This window comes from Salvelinus namaycush, chromosome 18, assembly GCF_016432855.1.
Source record: "Salvelinus namaycush isolate Seneca chromosome 18, SaNama_1.0, whole genome shotgun sequence".
In the NCBI taxonomy this organism is placed as follows: domain Eukaryota; kingdom Metazoa; phylum Chordata; class Actinopteri; order Salmoniformes; family Salmonidae; genus Salvelinus; species Salvelinus namaycush.
The window spans coordinates 34,557,515-34,582,792 of record NC_052324.1 but is presented as its reverse complement, the minus strand read 5'-3'; the positions used below and the strand labels follow the sequence as shown (position 1 = coordinate 34,582,792).

General features: G+C 42.1%; 2 protein-coding genes across 3 annotated transcripts; one reads left to right on the top strand and one right to left on the bottom strand.

The window, feature by feature from the left end:
- Window positions 1-349: 349 nt before the first annotated feature.
- LOC120063391 (E3 ubiquitin-protein ligase RNF165-like) lies at window positions 350-10,805 on the bottom strand. 2 transcript variants are annotated; one of them, XM_039013751.1, is made up of 8 exons: window positions 10,540-10,805; window positions 5,196-5,542; window positions 4,827-4,927; window positions 3,629-3,758; window positions 3,255-3,359; window positions 2,812-2,907; window positions 2,121-2,224; window positions 350-1,986 (listed from the first exon to the last, which is right to left on the bottom strand). In XM_039013751.1, the coding sequence occupies exons 1-8, from the start codon at window positions 10,598-10,600 to the stop codon at window positions 1,869-1,871; spliced, it is 1,062 nt and encodes a 353-aa protein (XP_038869679.1). In that variant the 5' UTR covers window positions 10,601-10,805; the 3' UTR covers window positions 350-1,868. The 2 variants fall into 2 exon arrangements, with proteins under 2 accessions (XP_038869679.1, XP_038869677.1); XM_039013749.1 differs by having other exon boundaries at window positions 4,827-4,934; window positions 5,221-5,542.
- A 161-nt stretch (window positions 10,806-10,966) lies between these two features.
- Window positions 10,967-21,450, top strand: LOC120063390 (ATP synthase subunit alpha, mitochondrial-like). Its single transcript, XM_039013748.1, has 11 exons — window positions 10,967-11,112; window positions 11,813-11,891; window positions 12,290-12,459; window positions 14,883-15,056; window positions 15,309-15,475; window positions 19,353-19,653; window positions 19,792-20,016; window positions 20,106-20,213; window positions 20,361-20,505; window positions 20,600-20,750; window positions 20,872-21,450. Exons 1-11 carry the CDS (start codon window positions 11,053-11,055, stop codon window positions 20,948-20,950), a joined length of 1,659 nt encoding a protein of 552 aa, XP_038869676.1. The 5' UTR covers window positions 10,967-11,052; the 3' UTR covers window positions 20,951-21,450.
- The last annotated feature ends 3,828 nt before the right edge of the window (window positions 21,451-25,278 follow it).

Genomic DNA, 25,278 nt, shown 5'->3' with positions numbered 1-25,278 from the left:
AAACCAAGTTTATCATTTTAAAAGGCTAATTGATCATTAGAAAACCCTTTGCAATTATGTTAGCACAGCTGAAAACTGTTGCTCTGATTAAAGAAGCAATAAAACTGGCCTTCTTTAAACTAGTTGAGTATCTGGAGCATCAGCATTTGTGGGTTCGATTACAAACTTGGATTAGCTAACACAATGTGCCATTGGAACACAGGAGTGATAGTTGCTGATAATGGGCCTATGTAAATATTCCATTTAAAAAATCTGTCGTTTCCAGCTACAATAGTAATTTACAACATTAACAATGTCTACACTGTATTTCTGATCAATTTTATGTTATTTTAAATGGACAAAAAAAAGTTGCTTTTCTTTCAAAAACAAGGATATTTCTAAGTGACTCCAAACTTTAAATGGTAGTGTATGTTAGAAAATAACTACATTGTATTCACTCTAAAGACAATACACAGACACTGCATCCTCCAGCCAATGCCAGCCTTAAAGATCGTGCTATGGATGAGGATGTGAGCAGAAGTTGCCCATAGGCACAGTTCTATAATCAGCGTTCCTCTCCACCAATTCTAATCTTAATTATTAGGAGGGGAGACGCAACACTGACCTAAGATCCGCATATAAGGGAAACTTCATCCTGCTCCATGGATGAGGGAGAGAGTCATACCGTGTATGGTTCACATGCAGAGATACTGCAGACTTTTCAGTTTTTTCCCCCGTTATGAATCTTGTTCTGGAGGCAGCTCTGCAGAGTGGTCACTAGCTGGCACAGCCACAAAGTCATATAATCTGATTTTAAACCTAACCACACTGCTAACCCTAACCTAAAATTGTTTTAATGAATTTTTACAATATAGCCAATTCTGACTTTGCAGCTGTTCCGTCTAGAGGAAATCGCTGAGTTCTGCCTCCAGGACAAGACTCATGACAATAAACGTCATCCTGCGCAGACTTCCTACTGCTCCACAATCACAAGACAGCCCAAGCCTGCCATACAGCATGCATATCTGGGGCCTCAGTTCTAGGGTAGAGGCCCCAATACAGCACAATACAAACCACTGAAGCCATGCCTGGTTAGCATCTCTAGCATCCACTGTGATAGCAGAGATCTATTGTACTGGAAATCCACCTATTGATTGGCCTTTGTACATAGCTAGCACTTCCTCATTGCCTAAAGGCTGCCTGTACGCCTATTACCCTCTTTTAAAGAAGAGTATTTCCCCATTTTGTATTTTTTCCCCACCTTATTTCTTAAAGTGGGATTTTTGCTTGCTACACCACACTGTCACCCTGTTAAATACTGGTGATCAATAACAAGAATACTACACTCCATAACACAATATGTATTAGGCCACAGAAGCTCATTTCAAGAAACACCCCCCTGCTGATTTCATATCTTGTCATGTTTCGCACAGATGTGCTGTAGCTAGAGCTCAGTGTTTTGGGTTTCATCAAGAGGGAGTGAGACCAGTACACATCAGCGGTAGAGAATAGGCCTATATACAAACCCAACAACACAACACACACACTCGCTAGGGGGTTTAATGGAGGATCTCATCTCTGAGTGTATGGAGAAGCTAATGCTACGGTGCAAAACCCTGATGGAGGCCCTGCAAATCTGTCCATACATTCTGGCACCCTTCTGCCTCTCTTCTTCATCCATCCACCCATCCATCCATCTCTTTTGTTTCTCTATTGTTTGGATCAGTGTGCTTTGTTAATCCCTCTCACCTCCCCTCCCGTTCATTGTCTTCTTCAGCTGGCTCAGAAGGCAGGCTCATATGTGATGCAGATGGGAAGGGGGACGTTTGGCAGAGCTCCCCCTAGGGATGAGGTGGGGTTTTACAAGATGGGGGCAGGGAAAGGAGGCATCAGCTGTCTGGTGCCAGCTGGGTCTCAATGTCCACCCTGCATATGGGGCATTTCCTACTGGTGGCCAGCCACTGGTCCACACACGCCTGGTGGAAGAGGTGCATGCAGGGTAATCTCCTGGTAGTGGAGGAAGAGGATGAAGAGTGTTAATATGAATTCCCATAGATACAGAGATCTGAAAACTGTAGTCTGTTTTGGCACCAAACGTACCATGACAATAACATTGTCATTAGCATTGTGACTAGACCCACCTGACATCCTCTCCATCCTCCAGCATTGATAGACAGATGGTACACTTCTCATCTGTATCCAATTCCTCATCCACCAGCCCTAGCTTAAGGTCCTGAGGTATCCTCTGGAAAATAAAAATATATATTTAAAAAAAAATTACAAAAAGCAATATGCATATTTTCAAATGTAACTCAATTTCATTCGCTAAGTTTCGATAGTTCACATGAAAAGAGAAAGATGCTTGAAGTCCACATATTGTAGTTCAGATACATGACTAGGTATGCACTGACAAACCCAGTTTAGCACCATCTCCCTTATATATACTGAAAATACTGCTGACACAATTAAAAAGTGTGCTTCAGGTTCCAGTCTCAATGAATCACTAAAATGTCATGCATGCCTATGATTCCTTCAGTATATTCAAATAATTCTCACAAGACTCACACAGCTTTATAATAATTTTTCCTTTCACCTGCAAGAGGAGTCATCCGTGGTCTTAAATTGGGTACACTCCAAACCATCTGACTGTTGTGTAAATAACAAGTCCATTTGGACTGCAAGGAGACAGGATTCTTTGGAGAGATTATATGGCTAAAAATGACCTAAAATGAGACAGCAATGTTCACCGGTGTCATTCTATTCTATGGCGCTTTATTCAATGTTCTGCCTCAGTACATCCGTTACAGGTACGACCTGAGGGCACATTCTTACCTTCTTGTATTTGTGAGGGTAGGTAAACCTTTCAATAGTGGTCTGGACAGCCCCCCGGTTCACACTGCCCAACCTGTCCTCCAGCTGCAGTAGCTCCTACAGGCAACACATGGGGAAAGACTGTTAAACATCTGGAACAAGCATTTGTCTCTACCTCAACAAAGTAGGATTTCAAGGGTTATTTTAGGTCGAGACACTTCATTATCAGTCCGATAAAAACAACAAATGAACAAAGCAAAATAAAACAATAGCTTTTCGATTCAGAAGCATCTGGAGAACAGAACTCGCAGAAAAGAGAAGAGCAGTCCCACATGAGGCTGTCCACAGCATTGGAGGCAGGGACAGAGGCGTGAGGACAGCCGTGTGATTACCAGAGTGTGTGTGTCGGGGTGAGAGTGTGACAGGGTTGACTGGAGTTAGCCGTGTGACTAGGATAACAGTACCTCATAGCTCTCTCTCACAGCGGATGCGTGGCGGGAGGGGTTGAGGCCCTGCAGGGCCAGCAGGTGTAACTGAGGATACGGGTAGTTTCTGATCTCATGGACAACCTGGAGAGAACATACAGAGAGACAGTAAGGGAGTAATCTGGATACATTCTCCTCAACTCTGAGAAAACATCTTGAATTTCATACAGATGCCAGCCATCCCTGAATCCAGTCTCTACAATGATCTATGGTGTAAAGACCAAATCAAACACTACGGGTGGTACAACAAATATGGATGCCATGATTGCACAGATCATTGAACATCGCTTTAATTGTAAATGTACATTCTGTTCATTTAAATATTATGGCAAAAAGAGTTGTGATGATCTCACCACTTGGGTGGAGGCATTGTTCCTGGGGAAGTGATGCATCCTGGGAGATGTCAGGTAGTGATGGTAGTGCTGGGGCAGTGGGCGGACGTGGTACTGAGGAGGAGGGAGCCCCGCGTCCACACTCAAATCCCTGACCAACCACACAACAGAGGAGAGATAAGAGAGGAACCAGTTAAACACAGACCCAACAAAAATCATTAACATTGACTGTCCTTGGATTGTCCTTGGATTCCCTACAGAGGGTAGTGCTTATGGCCCAGTACATCACTGGGGCCAAGCTTCCTGCCATCCAGAACCTATACCAGCCGGTGTCAGAGGAAGGCCCTAATAATTATCAAAGACTCCAGCCACCCTAGTCATAGACTGTTCTCTCTGCTACCGCACGGCAAGCGGTACCGGAGAGCCAAGTCTAGGTCCAAAAGGCTTCTTAACAGCTTCTACCCCCAAGCCATAAGACTCCTGAACAGCTAATCAAAGGGCTACCCAGACTATTTGCATCCCCCCCCCCCCCCCCCTCTTTTACGCTGCTGCTACTCTCTGTTTATTATCTATATATAGTCACTTTAACTCTACCTACATGTACATATTACCTCAATTACGTCGACTGACCCGCACATTGACTCTGTACCGGTAGCCCCTGTATATAGCCTTGCTACTGTGATTTTCCTGCTGCTCCTTATTTTTTACTTAAGTTACTTTTCTTAAAACTGTATTGTTGGTTAAGGGCTTGTAAGTAAGCATTTCACTGTAAGGTCTACACCTGTTGTATTCGGCGCATGTGACAAATAATACATCATGCCTGTGGGAACGGGTGACTCAAATTAGAAAATTAAGATTATCCACAGTCCAGGAGTAATGTATGAGACTTAAATGGATACCTCAGTATTTTGTCAACTTCCCCGGAGTCAGATGCACTCGTGGATGCCATTTTTATGTCTCTGTGTCCAGTGTAAAGGAAGTTAGAGGTAGTTTTGTTAACCAATGCTAACTAGAGTTAACACAATGACTGGAAGTCTATGGGCATCTGCTAGAATGCTACCTCTAACTTCCTTCGTACTGGACATAAATGGTATACAAATGGTATCCACAAGTTCATCTGACTCTTGGGAAGTAGATAAAGGGCATATTTGCCAAAATCCCAAAGTATCCCTTTAACAATGAAGCCACATTATTGTATGAGTGCAAGCTGGCGTCTTACCAGTCTGTGCCTTCAGCCAGGTAGCGAGGCTGCTGGGCCGCAGGCTGTGGGGGGATGTGGAGGGCGGGAGCAAACTCGTAACCCGGCCGCAGTCTGTGGGGCTGGTGTCTGCTGACAGAGGACAACCAAAAAAGGTTTCTGTGCACATCATATTCCATGCCATATGTTGTGTGGATCTACAGATCCAATGGAAATTTCGAGTCAACTTTAAAGCACTTTTGAGGTGTGAAAACACATGCCAAACTGAACTACACCTTTACCAGGGGCACATTAATATTATAACATTTCAAATATACTGTAGTTGTTCATACAAACCTTGACTTTTCTATAGCTTATGGAGGTACCCAAGTTACTATGGGAGTGCCGTGCATAGCCAGAAACCAGGTCCCCATACCTGGAAGGTGGCATGATGCGCCGGTGCTGGGTCTCTAGGATCTGCTGCTGGAGGAGGTACTGTTGGTGTAAGGCCTGAGGTAGGAAAGGGGGGGCAGAAAGGTCCTGGAACTGGGGTGTGGGGGGTATGGGGTTGAGGGGCGGGTGGAGCTGGGGAGAATGCTGGTGGCCAGGGGGAGCCAGGTGGGGGTTGATGCCCGACTGGGGCTGACCTGGGTGGGGCATTGGGAAGTCAATGGGCAGCTGGGCCTGGGGGCCTAGCTGGAAGTGCCGGCAAGAGGTAGCATGGCTATGCTGCTGCTGCTGCCGGTTAAAGTGTGATCCTGTGGAAACAATGAGAGGGAGTCAGAGACCTGAGAGAGAAACGGTAGGTTAGAATTTATTGTGTATGTGACATGGAGTGTGTGTTTGTGTGATGTAATTGTGTTTCTGTAGGAGGATCTTTACAAAAGCCCTAAGTCTTACCTATGGTGAAACTTACATCAGGGGATAGGGAGATATGGTGAAGTAACACATTCAAACCTGCATGGAAAATGTTAATACTTCCAAACACGGTCTATTATGGCATCATGTGACATCTGACCTTCTGGTTGGATTCTCACCTCTGGGCATCTGACTCTTCGGCAATGTGCGTGCCCAGGATTGTGCATTTAAATCGTGTAACAGAGTGCTTTTCAAATGAATCTAGTTTTAACATCTAGGGGTACCAGTAATATATCAGAATGACCTCGAAACCCTTTGATAGAAGTGCTGCCAGAAGTGTTCTGTAAAATATCGGAATGACCTCGAAACCCTTTGCTAGAAGTTCTGCCAGAAGTGTTCTGTAAAATATCAGAATGACCTCAAAACCCTTTGATAGAAGTTCTGCCAGAAGTGTTCTGTAAAATATCAGAATGACCTCAAAACCCTTTGATAGAAGTGCTGCCAGAAGTGTTCTGTAAAATATCAGAATTACCTCGAAACCCTTTGATAGAAGTGCTGCCAAAAATGTTCTCCAACTTCAAGATCTACAGTGTGACATTCAGATGAATGACATCATTGATCCACAGTGGGACAAAAGGCAGAACATCTATTCCTAAGATGTTTATTTTTTTATGACACAAACTGTTCATCCTTTATAATCACTGAGGATTTTAACAATGTGATAGCATTGCTGTGAGTGTGTCCTTTTTCTGATAACTGTTTCACTTGTTGAACTGTGGGTAACAATATATAGCACAACATCAATGATGTGTCTGTTTATACATCACTACCCAGAAATATCTAACAGCAAATGCCAAGATGTGAAATATCTATGAGCACGAGTCAAGGCCAAGGCTACATAAAGCCTACAACATATTTGTCTATCTCCTTCAAGAAATCAATTCAAATACTGCCTAGGCCTGTATCTTACTCTCACTGACACACACTGCTACCCAAACGTTTCCCATGTGTAGATTCGTTGGTGCAGAGGAAATAGCTTGACAGTACTTTTCCCCTCTTCCAACCACAGCTATCTGGCAGCTGAAGAAAACAGGCTGCTGTTGAATCAGAGACTAGTACAGTGCACCACAGTTACAGTACACTGTCTCCATACTATATAGGGCTGACAATTCTAATGGAAATAACATTGATAGGAATGGGAATGGATTGCAATTAGCATGAAGGTGGCCTAGGCTGCATTGAGACATTGATGGCAATATGACAAAATATGTTTGAAAGGGGAGAACACAATTTATAGGACGAGATTTCGTAGTCAGTGACATGTTTTCCATTGTGGTAAAATGCATTTTGGACTCGGGCAGCAAGAGAAGTCCTGGAAAAAGAACATCAAACAAATGTAAAGTGAATCTATACCCTGAGCTATACGCAGCCTAGCACAAACATTGTAGGACGAACCTATGTATAGGCCTTTGTGAAAGTCACCTTCACCTTTTCTAACATGAAGAACATGCTAAAGTGTTGGTGGTAGAGTGGATAACACATTCAGATGAAAACAGGTGAAAGCCCTACAATTGAGAAAAAGGCAAAGTCTACATTGCATTTGGGTCATTAAGTTGGAGTAGACTTGAAGGTGCAGTGCTACAAAATGCCTTGTAAAATAGTCAAGGGTCTGTAATCTTCCAGAAACATCTGAATGGGGTGGGTTATTTTTTGTCACATTCAGCTCCTAACCAGTCACTAATCAGAATGGTTAAATCCTAATAGAGAAGCATTTGATCCAAGGATCAACGATGGCACACTGCACTTTCAATTGTCGCAGTGGTACAATCACCATGAATGACAGGGGATAGACTCATTCAGGCCTTGTGATGATAAAAGCATTGAAATTGTCTATCTTTGTCACAGCGGGAGAGGTGGGTGGGGTGGAAGGGGGCAGGTAGGGACGAGGGGAGGGCTAAAGACAATAAATGGAAATCAGCAAGAAGCACACTGAAGGTTAGGAAAAAGACTATATTCTTTATTGAAAAATATTAGTTTGTGGAATTTGTGTTTTTGTAATAATGATAATATAAACACCATGCAACAAAAATAAACAACATTGACTGAAGGCAAGGCCCACCATGCTCCATATAGGGTTAATAAGAACAGAAGCAGCATCTAATGAGCAGATGTGGTTGGCTACAGCACGGTAGGGTACATCTTTACTACAGAAAGATTACATTGGAATTTACTATTCAATGTAAAAAAAAAAAAATCATATGAATCATAATGTGACCATGCATTGAAAGCACCATTACCAGAACAAAAAGGTAAAGAGAGACCACAACCAAACAATAAAATACCTTATTACTCTACTAGAAGATTTACTGTAGCAGTGCAGGAGATAAGCATCCCTGTGAAATGGATAGCATTTTGTACTTTTGTTAGTGGGGAGGCTCATTGGGAAGTGAACAACCACTTATAGCATTACGATTTGGTTTTGGCTTTGAGCAAAAGGTGAGCAAAAGGCCTGATAATTCAGTGTTTCAAAGATTTAAATTTTCAGAACAAAAGGGTTACACAAATGGAGGCGGTTATGACAGGTTGTTGGGAAGAGGTGAAGTGTACCAGTATTTATAAAATGTTGATGTGTTGTCTATTTTGAAATCACTCAGATGACCACGAGGATAATTATAATTGTGTGTGTGATCATATTCAATGAAATATGACAATGCATAAGCTTTACATGTAATTGTACATGTAAAAAGAATGCCAATTGGAGCAAAAGATACTATTACTTAGCTACCTTTGTACAATGCATTTTCCATAGGGGAAAAAAATAAGAAAATTAGCCAAATTCTGGTGTTCAGTAAAGCAATGCAGAAATAGAATCCATGCAAAATGTATCCACTTTACAGGGATTTACAGTAGGCTGTTGTCATAATCAAGACTGAATGGGAGGTACACAATGACATACATTTGATTCTCTTTAAGAGCTAAAAATGTGTTAACTCTACAACAACTTGACAAAGACAAAAAGTTATTCTATAGGTGTTAGCTATTTGTTTTAGTTTTTCCACATATACTCTATGGTTGAATGATACATTTTTGTTGTTGTTATATATACACCAATGTCGTCTTCTGATGGAAAGAGGAAATGAAGAAGGGATTCAATACAGCTAAATGCAGAGAACAGGCAGAGGCCACGCCACACCACACAGCAGCAGATGATCATTAGCTACACAATGGGAGGGACGACAAAGATCTGATAAATGCAGAATGTAGAGCCAGCCTCGAAACTATGAAACAGGAAATAAGAACAGAAATAAAAGCACAATATGAAATAATTGATGCCACTGTGTGAACTTAATACGCTACACTGTAGCCTAGACGGTTTATGCAACTTCCTAAACTAGGTGGTTCACGCCCTGAATGCTGATTGGCTGACAGCCGTGGTATATCAGACCATATACAATGGGTATGACAAAAGATTTCTTGTTAATGCTCTAATTACGATGGTAACAAGTTTATAATAGCAATAAGGTACCTCGGGGGTTTGTGGTAAATGGCCAATATACCACTGCACGGCTATGGGCTGTATCCAGGCACTCAGCGTTGCGTCACGGTTATGAACAGCCCTTAGCCGTGGTATGTTGGCCATATACCACACACCCTCGCGCCTTATTGCTTAAGTATGTTTTGATACTGAGTCAATGGGAAATGACTGTCTAAAATCAACTTGTGGATCAGCCTGGTCTCATAGACGAGACAAATCCGGGACACTTAAATTAGCATGATATGTTACGTTTGGTTAAATAATACATTCGATTACTTAAATAAAAAAACGAAAGTTTGTTGGTTGGTCGGGTGGGCGTATACCGTGAGCTCGAATCTCATCACAGACAACTAACGTTAGAATTTTAGCTACTTTGCAACTATTTAGCATATTAGCTAACCATTCCCCTAACCTAACGTTAGCTATAATTCATAACATATACGTTTGCACAAAATGCATAACATATCATACTAAATATGTATCGGATTTACTGTAAATACAGAATACGAAACGCTCAGACCAGATTGGAAAAACAACCTACATAGCTTGCTAAATTAGCTAACGTTACGTGTTTAAAGATCTTCCTGACATTTTAAAATATGACAATTTAGCCTGTTTGTTAGCTAGTAGTTGCGATATAGCAAACATTCTTTAGCTAGCTAGCTAATTGAATTAGTCATACCATCATCTTGACAAGCAGTAAAGATGATCTTCAAATGACATCCTGGGATTAAATATATGCTCCCTACAAAGAGACCGAGCTAGCACTTTGCAACCAGCTAACTAACCTTCAAAAACAAGTTTGAACGTGTTTCACGCATTTCTCTCTGTCTGACATTTCACCACTGCCATTAATTTCAATGGGTGTGCTTATAAGTATGTATTGAAATAGAGCTGACTTACTACAATATCATGTCCAAAAATAGCTTAACGTTTAAAAAGGTAGCTAGCGTTAGTTAGCTAAATAGCATCGGTCAACGTGCGTCCATATAACAATTAGATAGCTAACGTTAGTTAGCTGTCAATAGGTACCTGAAAAGGCAATATTTTTATATACGATCAGACCCATACTACCAAAATGTGTAATATGGTCGTGCAATTGTTAATACAATGTAACGAAAGCGAATGAGAACATAATAGCCTTGTATGGCAAACATACTGTTTTGTCTTAGTTGGCTATCATTAGCTTTATATAGAACGGAACAGCTGTTTGGTAGCCAACTAGCTAGGACAACAACACAGTCGCTTGCTAGTGTTGGAATGGATCCTAAAAGAGATTTTCGACCAGGTTAGCGAGCAGCTTTTGCGATATTAAGATGAACAGGGCACACGTAATTGTTAAAGATAAATATATATAAATACCTCTATTTCTTACTGAGCCAAATACAGGAAGAACCAGATATCCGACATGCACTAAAACCATTCTTGGATCCTTGTCTTGCCGCTGGGTTGATGAGAGATATAGCCCATGCAGATGGTCCGTTCCAACCTACATTCAAGCAGTTATAGCACTGAGCTGACAGGCAACTGCTTCGTTGACAAAGCGTCGATGGATCGGTATTTTCACGCTTAGGAAATATTAAGTACCACACATGGACTCTAGGTTGTGCCGAATCCCCCCAAAAAATGTCAGGCCCATTATGATCGCTAGTGGGCACTATTGTACCACTCATACATAGCAGCTGAAACGTGAACTCCGCTACAGTAGATGGCAGTAATGATTTGAAATGACAGGCTGTCATCACGGATGACATAACATGAAGAAGAACGAAGCTTTTTTTATTTTTAGGTCATTCGCATACATAGGACACCCTCTAAGTAAAACTAGCTGGTCTTTGCAGGTGGTGGAGGACAAGTCACATTCGCCCGTTAGAGATGTTATCCGTGCGAGTTGCAGCGGCTCTGGCCAGAAGCCTGCCCAGACGGGCTGGATTTGTGAGTAATGATTTGGTTGTTGAATATAAGGCAATTTGCATTGCACGAATTAAAATGTCAACGTAGTGGGTGTATGAAGGGTAGGCCTACAGGCCTCCACCTTCACACGCTCGTCTAGAACGCCATGACCCAGCAAGGCAACTCATGCCACTCGACCTGCTGTCTTGATATTTATTTGATAACGTTACATTGCTGTTTTTATTACTCATTCATTGCACATTTCACGTAGTTTTTCCCTTTCAACGAATGCACTTATGCGCACTTCAACTACACTACGGTCCCGTAAAATGGCTGTGCTAGCTAGGTAACGTTAGTTTAGCATGCTATCCGTTAGTTAGCTAGCTAAGTTCTGTGAAGGTCAGGGTCTTTTACATACAGAATGCTCCGCCTTGCACAGAACAAGTTCATACAATTATAATTAGTTAACTGCAGTGTAGTTACTTGCTTTAAAATGTTTTTGTAGTGGTGGTTTAACTGGCATTGGATTATTCAAATGCCAGCTGTCAAAAGAGAGGACATCTTGCGGACAACCTAGCTAACTAACAATGCATGGGCTAATGCCTTGGGGCATATGTTTTGATTTCAGTTCATTGTAACGCAGCTAGCGATTTCAATATACATAGTGCGATTTATTTCCCATTGCATCAGTACAATAGCACTTGTCTTGAACAATAACTGACCATGCTTTCATTCATTCTAGGTGTCCAAGAATGTTGCCGCCGCCAGTGTAGGAGTGAATCACCTCCATACACACAGACCATGTCTTGCTGCAAAGACTGGTGCGTAAAGCGAATTGTTGCTCAATGATTGACTCAACGAATGACCTTTAGTTAATGACACTTACTATTTGGGTCAGAAATCCTGTTTTGCCACAAGTACCTATTTTAATGAGCAGGGGGCATCAGGATGTAGACTTGAAGGTGCAGTGTTACACAATGCCTTGTAAAATAGTCAAGGCTCTGTAATCTTTTGGAAACATCTGTTTGGGATGGGTTCATTTTTTTAATGTCACATTCAGCTCCTAACTAGTCACTAATCAATTGCTGCTATTTCTCCCTGTACAAACATATAAAAGGGATTCCTCTATGGCTATATTATACTAACAAAAATGAGGAGTTATGTTGACTGTCAAGTTAATGTTGAGTCCATATTTTGATGAGCGGTTTCTTTCTCCCAGGCACGGCTGAGGTGTCCTCAATCTTGGAGGAGAAGATCCTGGGGGCTGACACAAGTGCTGATCTGGAGGAGACTGGCCGTGTGCTCTCCATTGGTGACGGTATTGCCAGAGTGTACGGTCTCAGGAATGTTCAGGCTGAGGAGATGGTGGAGTTCTCCTCTGGGCTCAAGGTGCAGATCTAGACAGTTTATGAATTTACCTGAACCATGTTGCATTGAAAGAGCTTCTGGTCAATCTAACCACTGTCGTCTTCATAATCTAACCACTGTCGTCTTCATAATCTAACCACTGTCGTCTTCATAATCTAACCACTGTCGTCTTCATAATCTAACCACTGTCGTCTTCATAATCTAACCACTGTCGTCTTCATAATCTAACCACTGTCGTCTTCATAATCTAACCACTGTCGTCTTCATAATCTAACCACTGTCGTCTTCATAATCTAACCACTGTCGTCTTCATAATCTAACCACTGTCGTCTTCATAATCTAACCACTGTCGTCTTCATAATCTAACCACTGTCGTCTTCATAATCTAACCACTGTCGTCTTCATAATCTAACCACTGTCGTCTTCATCAATCTAACCACTGTCGTCTTCATCAATCTAACCACTGTCGTCTTCATCAATCTAACCACTGTCGTCTTCATCAATCTAACCACTGTCGTCTTCATCAATCTAACCACTGTCGTCTTCATCAATCTAACCACTGTCGTCTTCATCAATCTAACCACTGTCGTCTTCATCAATCTAACCACTGTCGTCTTCATCAATCTAACCACTGTCGTCTTCATCAATCTAACCACTGTCGTCTTCATCAATCTAACCACTGTCGTCTTCATCAATCTAACCACTGTCGTCTTCATCAATCTAACCACTGTCGTCTTCATCAATCTAACCACTGTCGTCTTCATCAATCTAACCACTGTCGTCTTCATCAATCTAACCACTGTCGTCTTCATCAATCTAACCACTGTCGTCTTCATCAATCTAACCACTGTCGTCGTCATCAATCTAACCACTGTCGTCGTCATCAATCTAACCACTGTCGTCGTCATCAATCTAACCACTGTCGTCGTCATCAATCTAACCACTGTCGTCGTCATCAATCTAACCACTGTCGTCGTCATCAATCTAACCACTGTCGTCGTCATCAATCTAACCACTGTCGTCGTCATCAATCTAACCACTGTCGTCGTCATCAATCTAACCACTGTCGTCGTCATCAATCTAACCACTGTCGTCGTCATCAATCTAACCACTGTCGTCGTCATCAATCTAACCACTGTCGTCGTCATCAATCTAACCACTGTCGTCGTCATCAATCTAACCACTGTCGTCGTCATCAATCTAACCACTGTCGTCGTCATCAATCTAACCACTGTCGTCGTCATCAATCTAACCACTGTCGTCGTCATCAATCTAACCACTGTCGTCGTCATCAATCTAACCACTGTCGTCGTCATCAATCTAACCACTGTCGTCGTCATCAATCTAACCACTGTCGTCGTCATCAATCTAACCACTGTCGTCGTCATCAATCTAACCACTGTCGTCGTCATCAATCTAACCACTGTCGTCGTCATCAATCTAACCACTGTCGTCGTCATCAATCTAACCACTGTCGTCGTCATCAATCTAACCACTGTCGTCGTCATCAATCTAACCACTGTCGTCGTCATCAATCTAACCACTGTCGTCGTCATCAATCTAACCACTGTCGTCGTCATCAATCTAACCACTGTCGTCGTCATCAATCTAACCACTGTCGTCGTCATCAATCTAACCACTGTCGTCGTCATCAATCTAACCACTGTCGTCGTCATCAATCTAACCACTGTCGTCGTCATCAATCTAACCACTGTCGTCGTCATCAATCTAACCACTGTCGTCGTCATCAATCTAACCACTGTCGTCGTCATCAATCTAACCACTGTCGTCGTCATCAATCTAACCACTGTCGTCGTCATCAATCTAACCACTGTCGTCGTCATCAATCTAACCACTGTCGTCGTCATCAATCTAACCACTGTCGTCGTCATCAATCTAACCACTGTCGTCGTCATCAATCTAACCACTGTCGTCGTCATCAATCTAACCACTGTCGTCGTCATCAATCTAACCACTGTCGTCGTCATCAATCTAACCACTGTCGTCGTCATCAATCTAACCACTGTCGTCGTCATCAATCTAACCACTGTCGTCGTCATCAATCTAACCACTGTCGTCGTCATCAATCTAACCACTGTCGTCGTCATCAATCTAACCACTGTCGTCGTCATCAATCTAACCACTGTCGTCGTCATCAATCTAACCACTGTCGTCGTCATCAATCTAACCACTGTCGTCGTCATCATTTAAACACTGTCGTCGTCATCATTTTAACACTGTCGTCGTCATCATTTTAACACTGTCGTCGTCATCATTTTAACACGGTCGTCGTCATCATTTTAACACGGTCGTCGTCATCATTTTAACACGGTCGTCGTCATCATTTTAACACGGTCGTCTTTATCATTTTAACACGGTCGTCTTTATCATTTTAACACGGTCGTCTTTATCATTTTAACATGGTCTTCTATCCTCTTTTCTAGGGTATGTCTCTGAACTTGGAGCCTGACAATGTTGGTGTTGTGGTGTTCGGTAATGACAAGCTGATCAAAGAGGGCGACATCGTGAAGAGGACTGGTGCCATCGTGGACGTGCCAGTTGGTGAAGAGTTGCTGGGTCGCGTGGTGGATGCATTGGGCAATGCCATCGATGGAAAGGTGAGGGCAGATTTGTAAAAAATAAATTGTGAAGTTAATTGCTAGTTCTAGTTATTAGAATAGGACTTTTGTCCATTGAGAATTAATGCGAAATAGAAATGTATTTTTATACTCAAACCCCTTGAACACCACATAAGAAACAGGATCCCCTGTATGATCCTTTCGGATCTAGGCCGAGTCCTTGGGTTGTGATTAGAGGTTGACTACAGCATGTGCATATCAGAATGGCATTAACCCTTCCCTGTCCCTCAGGGTCCTCTTGGGTCTAGCATCCGTAGGCGTGTGGGTCTGAAGGCCCCTGGCATCATCCCCCGTATCTCTGTGAAGGAACCGATGCAGACTGGCATCAAGGCCGTGGACAGCCTGGTGCCCATTGGGCGTGGCCAGCGTGAGCTGATCATCGGTGACCGGCAGACTGGGTAAACACAGATGGCCAGATGCCATCTTAGAAAATGCCTCTTCCTTTAGTAGGGCTAACCTAGGATTGAGAATAGAGGTCGTCTGATTAATCGGCATGGCTGATTTTAAGTTTTCATAACAATCGGTAATCTGCCATTTTGGATGCTGATTGCACTCCGAGGAGACTGCGTGGCAGGCTTGACCACCTGTTACGAGTGCAGCAAAGTGCCAAGGTAAGTTGCTAGCTAGCATTAAACTTATCTTATAAAAAAAGCAATCTTAACATAATCACTAGTTAAATACACATGGTTGATGATATTACTAGTTTAACTAGCTTGTCCTGCGTTGCAAATGATCAATGTGGTGCTTGTTAATTTATCATCGAATCACAACCTACTTCGCCAAACGGGTGATGATTTAACAAGCGCATGGGCGAAAAAAGTACTGTCGTTGCAGCAATGTACCTAACCACAAACATCAATGCCTTTCTAAAAATCAATATACAAGTATATTTTTTTTAAACCTGCACATTTAGGTAAAACAAATTAATGTTTGCAGGCAATATTAACTAGGGAAATTGCATGCAATGAACGCAAGAGAAGTGAGAGAAAGTAAATGCAGCAGTTTGTGCCGCCTGGCTCGTTGCGAACTGTGTGAAGACCATTTTTTCCTAACAAAGACCGGAATTAATTTGCCAGAATTTCACATAATTATGACATAACATATAAGATTGTGCAATGTAACAGCAATATTTAGACTTATGGATGCCACCCGTTCAATAAAATACTGAACGGCTCTGTATTTCACTGAAAGAATAAACGTTTTGTTTTCGAAAGAATAATTTCCGGATTTGACCATATTAATGACCTACGGCTTGTATTTGTGTGTTTATTATATTATAATTAAGTCTTTGATAGAGCAGTCTGACTGAGCGGTGGTAGGCAGCATCAGGCTCGTAAGCATTCATTCAAACAGCACTTTCCTGTGTTTGCCAGCATCTATTTGCAATGCTTTAAGCACAGCGCTGTTTATGACTTCAAGCCTATCATCTCCCGAGATTAGGCTGGCAATACTCTAGTGCCTATAAGAACATCCAATAGTCAAAGGTATGTGAAATACAAATGGTATTGTTACGAATCCCTTTTGCTCTACAGTCTAGGGAGGGTGGCAACGAGACCCGTAACATAACTCATGCAAATTATAACAGTGAAAAAGTAAGTGAGAACAAATAACCACAGACAACATAAATCTACCGTCAAACACTCATGGTTTATTTGTAAACACACGGTAAATGGGGGGGGGGGGGGGGGGCAGGAAAAGGGGCTGAGCTGGAACCAAGGAAAGAAACAAATATCCAAAAACACCCCTAAGCTAGACTAGCCTACTTCAATACAGCTAACTAACCAACCAAAAATACAGTGGGTGTTCCGCCCAGTTCTAACTAGTGTTCTTAGAAAAAGTATTCCTACGGGTAGTGTATGCCCATGGGCGACTTGTCTTGGTACCCCCTTTTCCCACCATCAAACAAACAGTCAAACACCATAACAAAACAATACTCACAGGATAAAGGACAAAGTGACATGTAGTTGCTAAACCAAACAAGAGATCTACAGAGAGATGGCATGACAGAGAAATTGAGCTCCAGAGAGAACAACTGAAAGGGTTTTTAAACCAAGGGAATGTGATTGGGTAAGAGAAAAGGAGCAGGTGTCTTCTGATTAGCGACTGATTGGGGAATGATGATTGTCACCTGTGAGGGGAGAAGAAGAGAAAAGAAATACACATAGGATACACACAATATACCTGTATCCGTAACAGGTATAGAGAGAAATAGTCCTATAATAACTACAACCTAAATCTTCTTAACTGGGAATATTGAAGACTCATGTTTAAAAGGAACCACCAGCTTTCATATGTTCTCATGTTCTGAGCAAGGAACTTAAATGTTAGCTTTTTTTACATGGCACATATTGCACTTTTACTTTCTTCCCCAACACTGTTTTTGCATTATTTAAACCAAATTGAACATGCTTCATTATTTGAGACTAAATAGATTTTTATTAATGTATTATATTAAGTTAAAATAAGTGTTCGTTCAGTATTGTTGTGATTGTCATTATTACAAATATATAAAAATCGTCCGGTTAATCGTTATCGGCTTTTTTTGGTCCTCCAATAATCGGTATCGGTGTTGAAAAATCATAATCGGTCGACCTCTAATTGAGAATATGGATGTATAATAAATAAACAGTTGTGTTAAATTCTACCATGCTAATTTAATTAGCTTTTTCCATGAAGGTAGAAAACTATTTCAACTAGAGGTCAACCGATTATGATTTTTCAACAGCGATACCGATTATTGAAGGACCAAAAAAAGCCGATAACGATTAATCGGCCAATTATTTTTTCCGTGTGTGTAACAATGAGAATTAAAACAATACTCAATTACACTTATTTTAACTTATTATAATGCATAAATAAAATATGTTTAGTCTCAAATAAATAATGAAACCTGTTCAATTTGGTTTAAATAATGCAAAAGCACACTGTTGGAGAAGAAAGTAAAAGTGCAATATGTGCCATGTAAAAAAGCTAACGTTGGGTAAGTTCCATGCTCAGAATATGAAAGCTGGTGATTCAATATTCCCAGTTAAGAAGTTTTAGGTTGTAGTTTATTATAGGAATTATGACGTGTCGGCTATTTCTCTCTATACCACTTGTATTTCATATACCTTTGACTATTGGATGTTCTAATCGGCACCTTAGTATTGCCAGCCTAATCTCAGGAGTTGATAGGCTTAAAGTCATAAACAGCGCTGTGAAGCAAGCATTGCTAAGAGCTCCTGGCAAACGCAGGAAAGTTTGAATGAATGCTTACGAGCCTGCTGCTGCCTACCACCGCTCAGTCAGACTGCTCTATAAAATCATAGACCCAATTATAATAAACACAGAAATACGAGCCGTTGGTCATTAATATGGTCAAATTCGGGAACTCATTTAGAAAACAAAACATTTATTCTTTCAGTGAAACACGGAACCGTTCCGTATTTTATCGAACGGGCGGCAACCCTAAGTCTAAATATTGTGTTACATTGCACAACCTTCAATGTTAGTCATGATTATGTAAAATTCTGGCAAATTAGTTCGCAATGGGCCAGGCGGCCCAAACTGTTGCATATACCCTGACTCTGCTTGCAATGAACGCAAGAGAAGTGACACAATTTACCTAGTTAATATTGCCTGCTAACATGAATTTCTTAACTAAATATGCAGGTTTAAAAAATATACTTCTGTGTATTGATTTTAAGAAAGGCATTGATGTTTATGGTTAGGTACATTCGTGCAACGATTGTGCTTTTTTCGCAAATGCGCTTTTGTTATCATCCCCCGTTTGGCGAAGTAGGCTGTGATTCGATGATAAATTAACAGGCACCGCATTGATTACATGCAACGCAGGACAAGCTAGTTAACTACACATGGTTGACATTATTACTAGGTTAACTAGTGAAGATTGATTGATTGTTTTTTAACAAAGTTTAATGCTAGCTAGCAACTTATCTTGACTCTGTGCTGCACTCGCGTAACAGGTGGTCAGCCTGCCACGCAGTTTCCTTGTGGAATGCAATGTAATCGGCCGTAATCGGCGTCCAAAACCGATTGTTATGAAAACTTGAAATAGGCCCCAATTAATCCTTCGACTTCTAATTTCAACCAATTGCTACTGCCTTTCATTCTACTTAGAAACCATGCCTTTATAATTGCAGTAATTATTAGCTATGATATGAGTCATCTTTCCATTCTACTGCTGCCTCTTTTCAGATTTAATTCCCCAGACACTCCAGAGCACAAGTATACCAGCACAGTAATCTAATACAAATTCCTTTTCCAATCTAACAGCAAAACCGCTATTGCCATTGACACCATCATCAACCAGCGACGTTTCAACGAAGGCAAAGATGAGAAGAAGAAGCTGTACTGTATCTACGTTGCCATTGGCCAGAAGAGATCAACTGTGGCGCAGCTGGTGAAGAGGTTGACTGATGCTGATGCTATGAAGTACACCATTGTGGTTTCTGCTACAGCCTCTGATGCTGCTCCCCTGCAGTACTTGGCCCCCTACTCAGGCTGCTCCATGGGAGAATTCTTCAGGGACAACGGCAAGCATGGCCTCATCATCTATGATGATTTATCCAAGCAGGTGAGAAGGGGAAGTTGGGGCTGAGTGGAGTCTTGAGTGTGATGCTACTTCATGGAGGAAAAAAATAATGGAACTGGGCTCGCACAGTGACTTCATCCATGTTCAACAGCTGTATTCTCTTCCCTCCCTACTCTCCAGGCTGTAGCCTACCGTCAGATGTCCCTGCTGCTGCGTCGTCCCCCCGGTCGTGAGGCCTACCCCGGTGATGTGTTCTACCTGCACTCCCGTCTGCTGGAGAGGGCCGCCAAGATGCACGACAACTTTGGCGGCGGCTCCCTGACCGCTCTGCCCGTCATTGAGACCCAGGCCGGAGACGTGTCTGCTTACATCCCTACCAACGTCATCTCAATCACTGATGGACAGGTGGGTGTGATGTGGATGGATGTAATTTCCAGTCAACATGTCAAAGATTAATGTAATCCCTAAACAGAGGTGTGCTCTCTCCCCGGCAGATCTTCTTGGAGACTGAGTTGTTCTACAAAGGTATCCGCCCGGCCATCAACGTGGGTCTGTCTGTGTCCAGAGTTGGATCAGCTGCCCAGACCAAGGCCATGAAGCAGGTACGAACTGTGGTTCTGAAGGAGACTGTCTTAGAATAAATGCAGAGCAACTTCCTTGCAGTTCATCAGTTAGCCCACAGTATATATATCTTTTTTTACTTGAATCGGTCTCCTAAATCCATGATGTAATTGGTCCTTTCTGTGTAGGTGGCTGGTACCATGAAGCTGGAGCTGGCCCAGTACCGTGAGGTCGCTGCTTTCGCCCAGTTCGGCTCTGACCTGGACGCTGCCACCCAGCAACTGCTTAACAGGGGCGTCCGTCTCACCGAGCTGCTTAAGCAGGGACAGTACTGTGAGTGTCGCCACCAGTATGCTAAAAGTTTGACATTTTTGTTGTCCGCAAGGCCCACCGTTTTTATTTAAATGTATTTCTTTCCCTCCCGTAGGCCCAATGGCCATTGAGGAGCAGGTGACCGTCATCTACGCTGGTGTCAGAGGTCACTTGGACAAGCTGGACCCTTCCAAGATCACCAGGTTTGAGAAGGCCTTCCTTGGGCACATCCTCAGCCAACACCAGGACCTGCTCACCACAATCAGGTAACACACATGGGACTACCAGAATGATCTGAGTTAAGTCAACAGTGGTTGATGTTAAAATGGAAACATGCTTTGATATACACTTCATCTGAACTGATGGGATGCCCTTGTTTCTTTCCAGGACTGATGGCATGATCTCACCGACAGCTGATGCCAAACTGAAGGAGATTGTGTTGACCTTCCTCTCCAGCTTTGAATAATGTGTGAAACTGCTCCTGGTCCTTCAGTGTGCTTGCTACTTGTCTCGGCCCCCGTTGTCCTAATATTATATGTATGTGAGCTACTGAAGGCCAGAACCTCCATGTACAGATTTCTCCAAAGAAGAAATAAAATTTTACAACCCTGGAGAGCTGTGGTAAAATGTGACTTTATGGTAGGGTGTGCAGGTCCAGCATATTTTCTACTTGGAAGGGTATAAATGATCATGTGAGAAATAAAGGAGAATCCCTGCATTCTGTTCTGTTGCAGTGATGTTTCACCCACTGGGGGTCTTAATATACTAAAACTACCCTAAATACAGTATCTGAACTTCGTTCATGAATTTCACTTTCGTCTTGTCAGAATTAAAACATGGTGGTCTCAAATATATATAAATTTAACAGGACATGAATTGTCATTCTTGCGTGTCGTGAAAAAGGCAGCGCATTCAGTCAAGCATGGCACATTTCAGAATTGATTTAAATAAATCTATGGCTTTGAACCCTTGTGTGGTGTTCATGTTTTTATTTTTCACCCAATGTTGGCAGGTCTGGACCCACAACATTATTGGGTTTATAAAATGATACAGCATAATTTATGTAAAATTACTTAATGTTGACTTATCAATTACAGCAAAATAGACAGCATACATAGTTAATATTAGCTGTTCACCTCTGCTAGATCACATTTATCAATAGCACTATTTTGTTTTTGTAAACCAATCTATTATAAGTAAGACATGGGTGGAATGAATCATGTTTATCTTGAACAAATATAAATTAAATGAGGTTTTCAGCACTTGATTATTGCTTTGAACTGAACAAATTGGAAGGACAAATTTTACTTAGTATTTTATGGTAAATATTAAAGTAAATATTAAATGAGCCCCATTGAAAATACATTAAAGCTGGTATACACACATGAGGGACAGAATTTAACTGTTGCAAATCTATTTATTTCACTTGAAACATCAACAGTTAATACAGAAACTCCCGGTCTAAAATGTGAACTCAACTTGAACAGGGAACCGAGCAGAATCATTTCAGTTTGAGACAAAAAATATAGTATTTGTTATACATACAACATACTAGCCTGTGTAACACTCTAGTTGTGTTTACATTCCACACAGTATCCATTTTTTCAGATTCTAATATGCCAAACATGGCATGGAGAGTGGAATATTAGTGTCTTTCTGTCCTTGGGTTCACACACATCGCAGCGCTTCTAGTTGCTACCGGCTCCAATCTAGAATGATGAAAACACTTAGTGAGATGTTAGTAACATTCCTGAACTCACTCACATAGTTACAGCAGGCCAAGGTAGGAGAGTCAGACACACACACATACTTCCGGTATTGGAGTTGTTGCTTCTGTGGGTCGGGCGGATGGGCCACCAGCATCCTCACGATGGCTGCAGAAGCTGGGGTCCTTGGGATATGTTGCTTCCTCTGGATTTGAGGTCTTACCAATGCCTTGCCCAGCTCCTCGAGAAAGAGCCGTCTCCTCTGGAGCTTCCCTCTGTTCCAATCTGGGTTCAACGCCATCCAGATGACAAACGCGTCGTATGCCAAGATGTTGAATATCACAAGTGGCCAGTGTAGGGTTCTGCTTTTGCAGCTGTAGCCAGTCACCAGCTTATCTAAATTGTCCACCCCTCCATTTGTGGAATTGTAATCCATTATGATTTCTGTTTTTTGATGTTCCTGGCCACAGATTCTCCCATCCCTATGCAGCATACTCATGAGTACCATATTTTTGCCTTTCTTTGGCACGTAGGACACTAGGGACGTGTCGGCCGTGAACACAAACTTAGAGGAATTGATAGGCCTGTTCCGTGTATTCATCAGCTGAGGTGAGAGTTCTGGCTTGCTTTTTTGTACTGTTCCTACCATCGTCAGCTTCCTCTTGAAGAGCTTCTGTCCCAGCTTGTGCGAAGTAAAAAAGTTATTGCAGGTGATGTGACCACGGAGTCCCTGTGTAACGTCCAGAACAACCCGTATCCCTTGGTTCTTCTCAGGGTCTCCTCCATCTGGCTTCCCCGTATACACTTGCAAGTTCCATGCATATGATGAAGCAGTATCACAGGTAGCCCAGATCTTGATTTCATATTTTGTGGGTTTAGACAGTATGTACTGCCTGAAGGGGCAGCGACCCATAAATGGCATAAGCTGTAATAATAATGTTGGGCGCAGGGCTGCTGACGGGCTGGTTCTGGGTCTGGCTGAGGGTCAATCTCATCTTCTTCCAACTCACTGTCAGACTCTATTTGGAAAATTCTTCACCTCCAAAGTGGAAGACACTCCTTCCACACTAGCTTCTCTCTCTGCGAGAGGCCCTCTGAGTAGAGATTATTTTTGCCATACTGACTGATTGTGGTAAGGAGCCACACATGCAAAGCTGTTTATTTGTTGTGTCCCTACCCTATTTGCACTTGGCTGGGGTAGATTGTGGGAAAATATTGCATTTTTTACAATGTATCCAAATAATGTATTGTAGTAACATTCTGCAGGTTCCCGCAAGACATTGTGTAGTTTCACACACTACAAAGGGTAAAGAGTGCGAGAAAAGCGGGAGACAGGCAGACAGGCAGGGAGACAGACAGGTTCTTGGTGCTATGTTGAAACAGCAGGCCCAGGGAGGAGGAAGACAGAGTGAAGGCATACAGCAAACCTTTTTGTTTAATTTTTACTTGTTTTCACCTACAGACACACTTTCCCACACTTTTATTACACTCGGGTCCAGTGGACCCGAACACCACATATGTAATATAAATGTGTAGGGGGTGCACAGTGTACACTCAATGAAAATGTGTTATTTTACATGTTATTCACAGAAAATGAGCCAAGGCCAATGAGTCTCATTCATTGTATCATTTTTCTTTCAGTAAACATTGAAAATGGGTCCCACAGACCCAAACAAGGGTTAAATACAGTTGCTGCAATGTCTATTGGGTAGTTCCTGTCAGGGCTCATGTGTAAAAATGTCTGTAAAGCAGGAATGGTGGGTGTTACTTGTTTGATACAATGGAAGTAAAGGTATCCACATTTATTGTAAAACTCTTGCTATCACGTTTCCCATATCTAGTACAGCTCTTTGAACATTAATCTGGACCAATACGGCTCTGCTTTCGTTTTGATTCATTCAACATGGCAAGTCCTAGTCGGCACATTGTGAGAACTGTATTACTCTGATTTGACCTTGCATTCCAAATGTTTTGAATAGATGCAGTTTTACTCTTGGACATAGAATCTGTCAAATCCTTTGCTAACGTCATCCATTTGCCTCTCTGTAACCACCTACTGCAATGCTACTTTTCTCCACCAGAGGGTAGTAGTTAGCCTGGCTAACATTCCACTCCTTGCCAGTGCCACTCCTGTCATTTACTAAATGACAGGAGTGGAACGTTAACTAAAAAGACAGGTGGTTTTGTATTGTATTTATTAGGGATCCCCACTAGCTGCTTTTTTCAATCTGATTCTACTGCTTGAATCAGTTACCTGATGTGGAATAGAGTTCCATGTAATCATGGCTCTATGTAGTACTGTGCGCCTCCCATAGTCTGTTCTGGACTTGGGGATTGTGAAGAGACCTCTGGTGGCTTGTCTTGTGGGGTATGCATGGGTGTCCAAGCTGTGTGCTAATAGTTTAAACAGACAGCTCGGGGCATTCACCTTGTCAACACTTCTTACAAAAACAAGTAGTGATGAAGTCAATCTCTCCTCCAACTTTGAGCCATGAGAGATTGACATGCATATTATTAATGCTAGCTCTCTGTGTACATTTAAGGGCCAGCCGTGCTGCCCTGTTCTGAGACAATTGTAATTTTCCTACATCCCTCTTTGTGGCACTTGACCACATGACTGAACAGTAGTCCAGGTGCAACAAAACTAGGGCTTGTAGGACCTGCCTTGTTGATGGTGTTGTTAAGAAGGCAGAGCAGAGCTTTATTATGGTCATACTTTCCCCATCTTAGCACTCTTGTATCAACATGTAGTTGGTCTTCTGGTTGACTTCACTTCAGGAGTGCAGGCAATATCATCTATATAACAAACATGAGAAATGTCTGGTATTTTATTTTTAACTTTTGCACTCAAACTGTTCTAAACATTAAGTATTTTAGAGAATGTCCCTAGTTGATTCATTTGAACAGTTCCGTTGTAGAATGCATCACCCAAAGCATCCCTCATTGTTTGGCAAGAGGGAAAGAGCAACATGTGACAGTTTGAATGGGGCTTCTGTCAAAGAGGACTATTGTCTGGGTCAAAATAGTCTCGTTCCCAGCCGTGTGTACCACTATTATCCGGGTCAGAACAACAATGTGTGACAAAGGA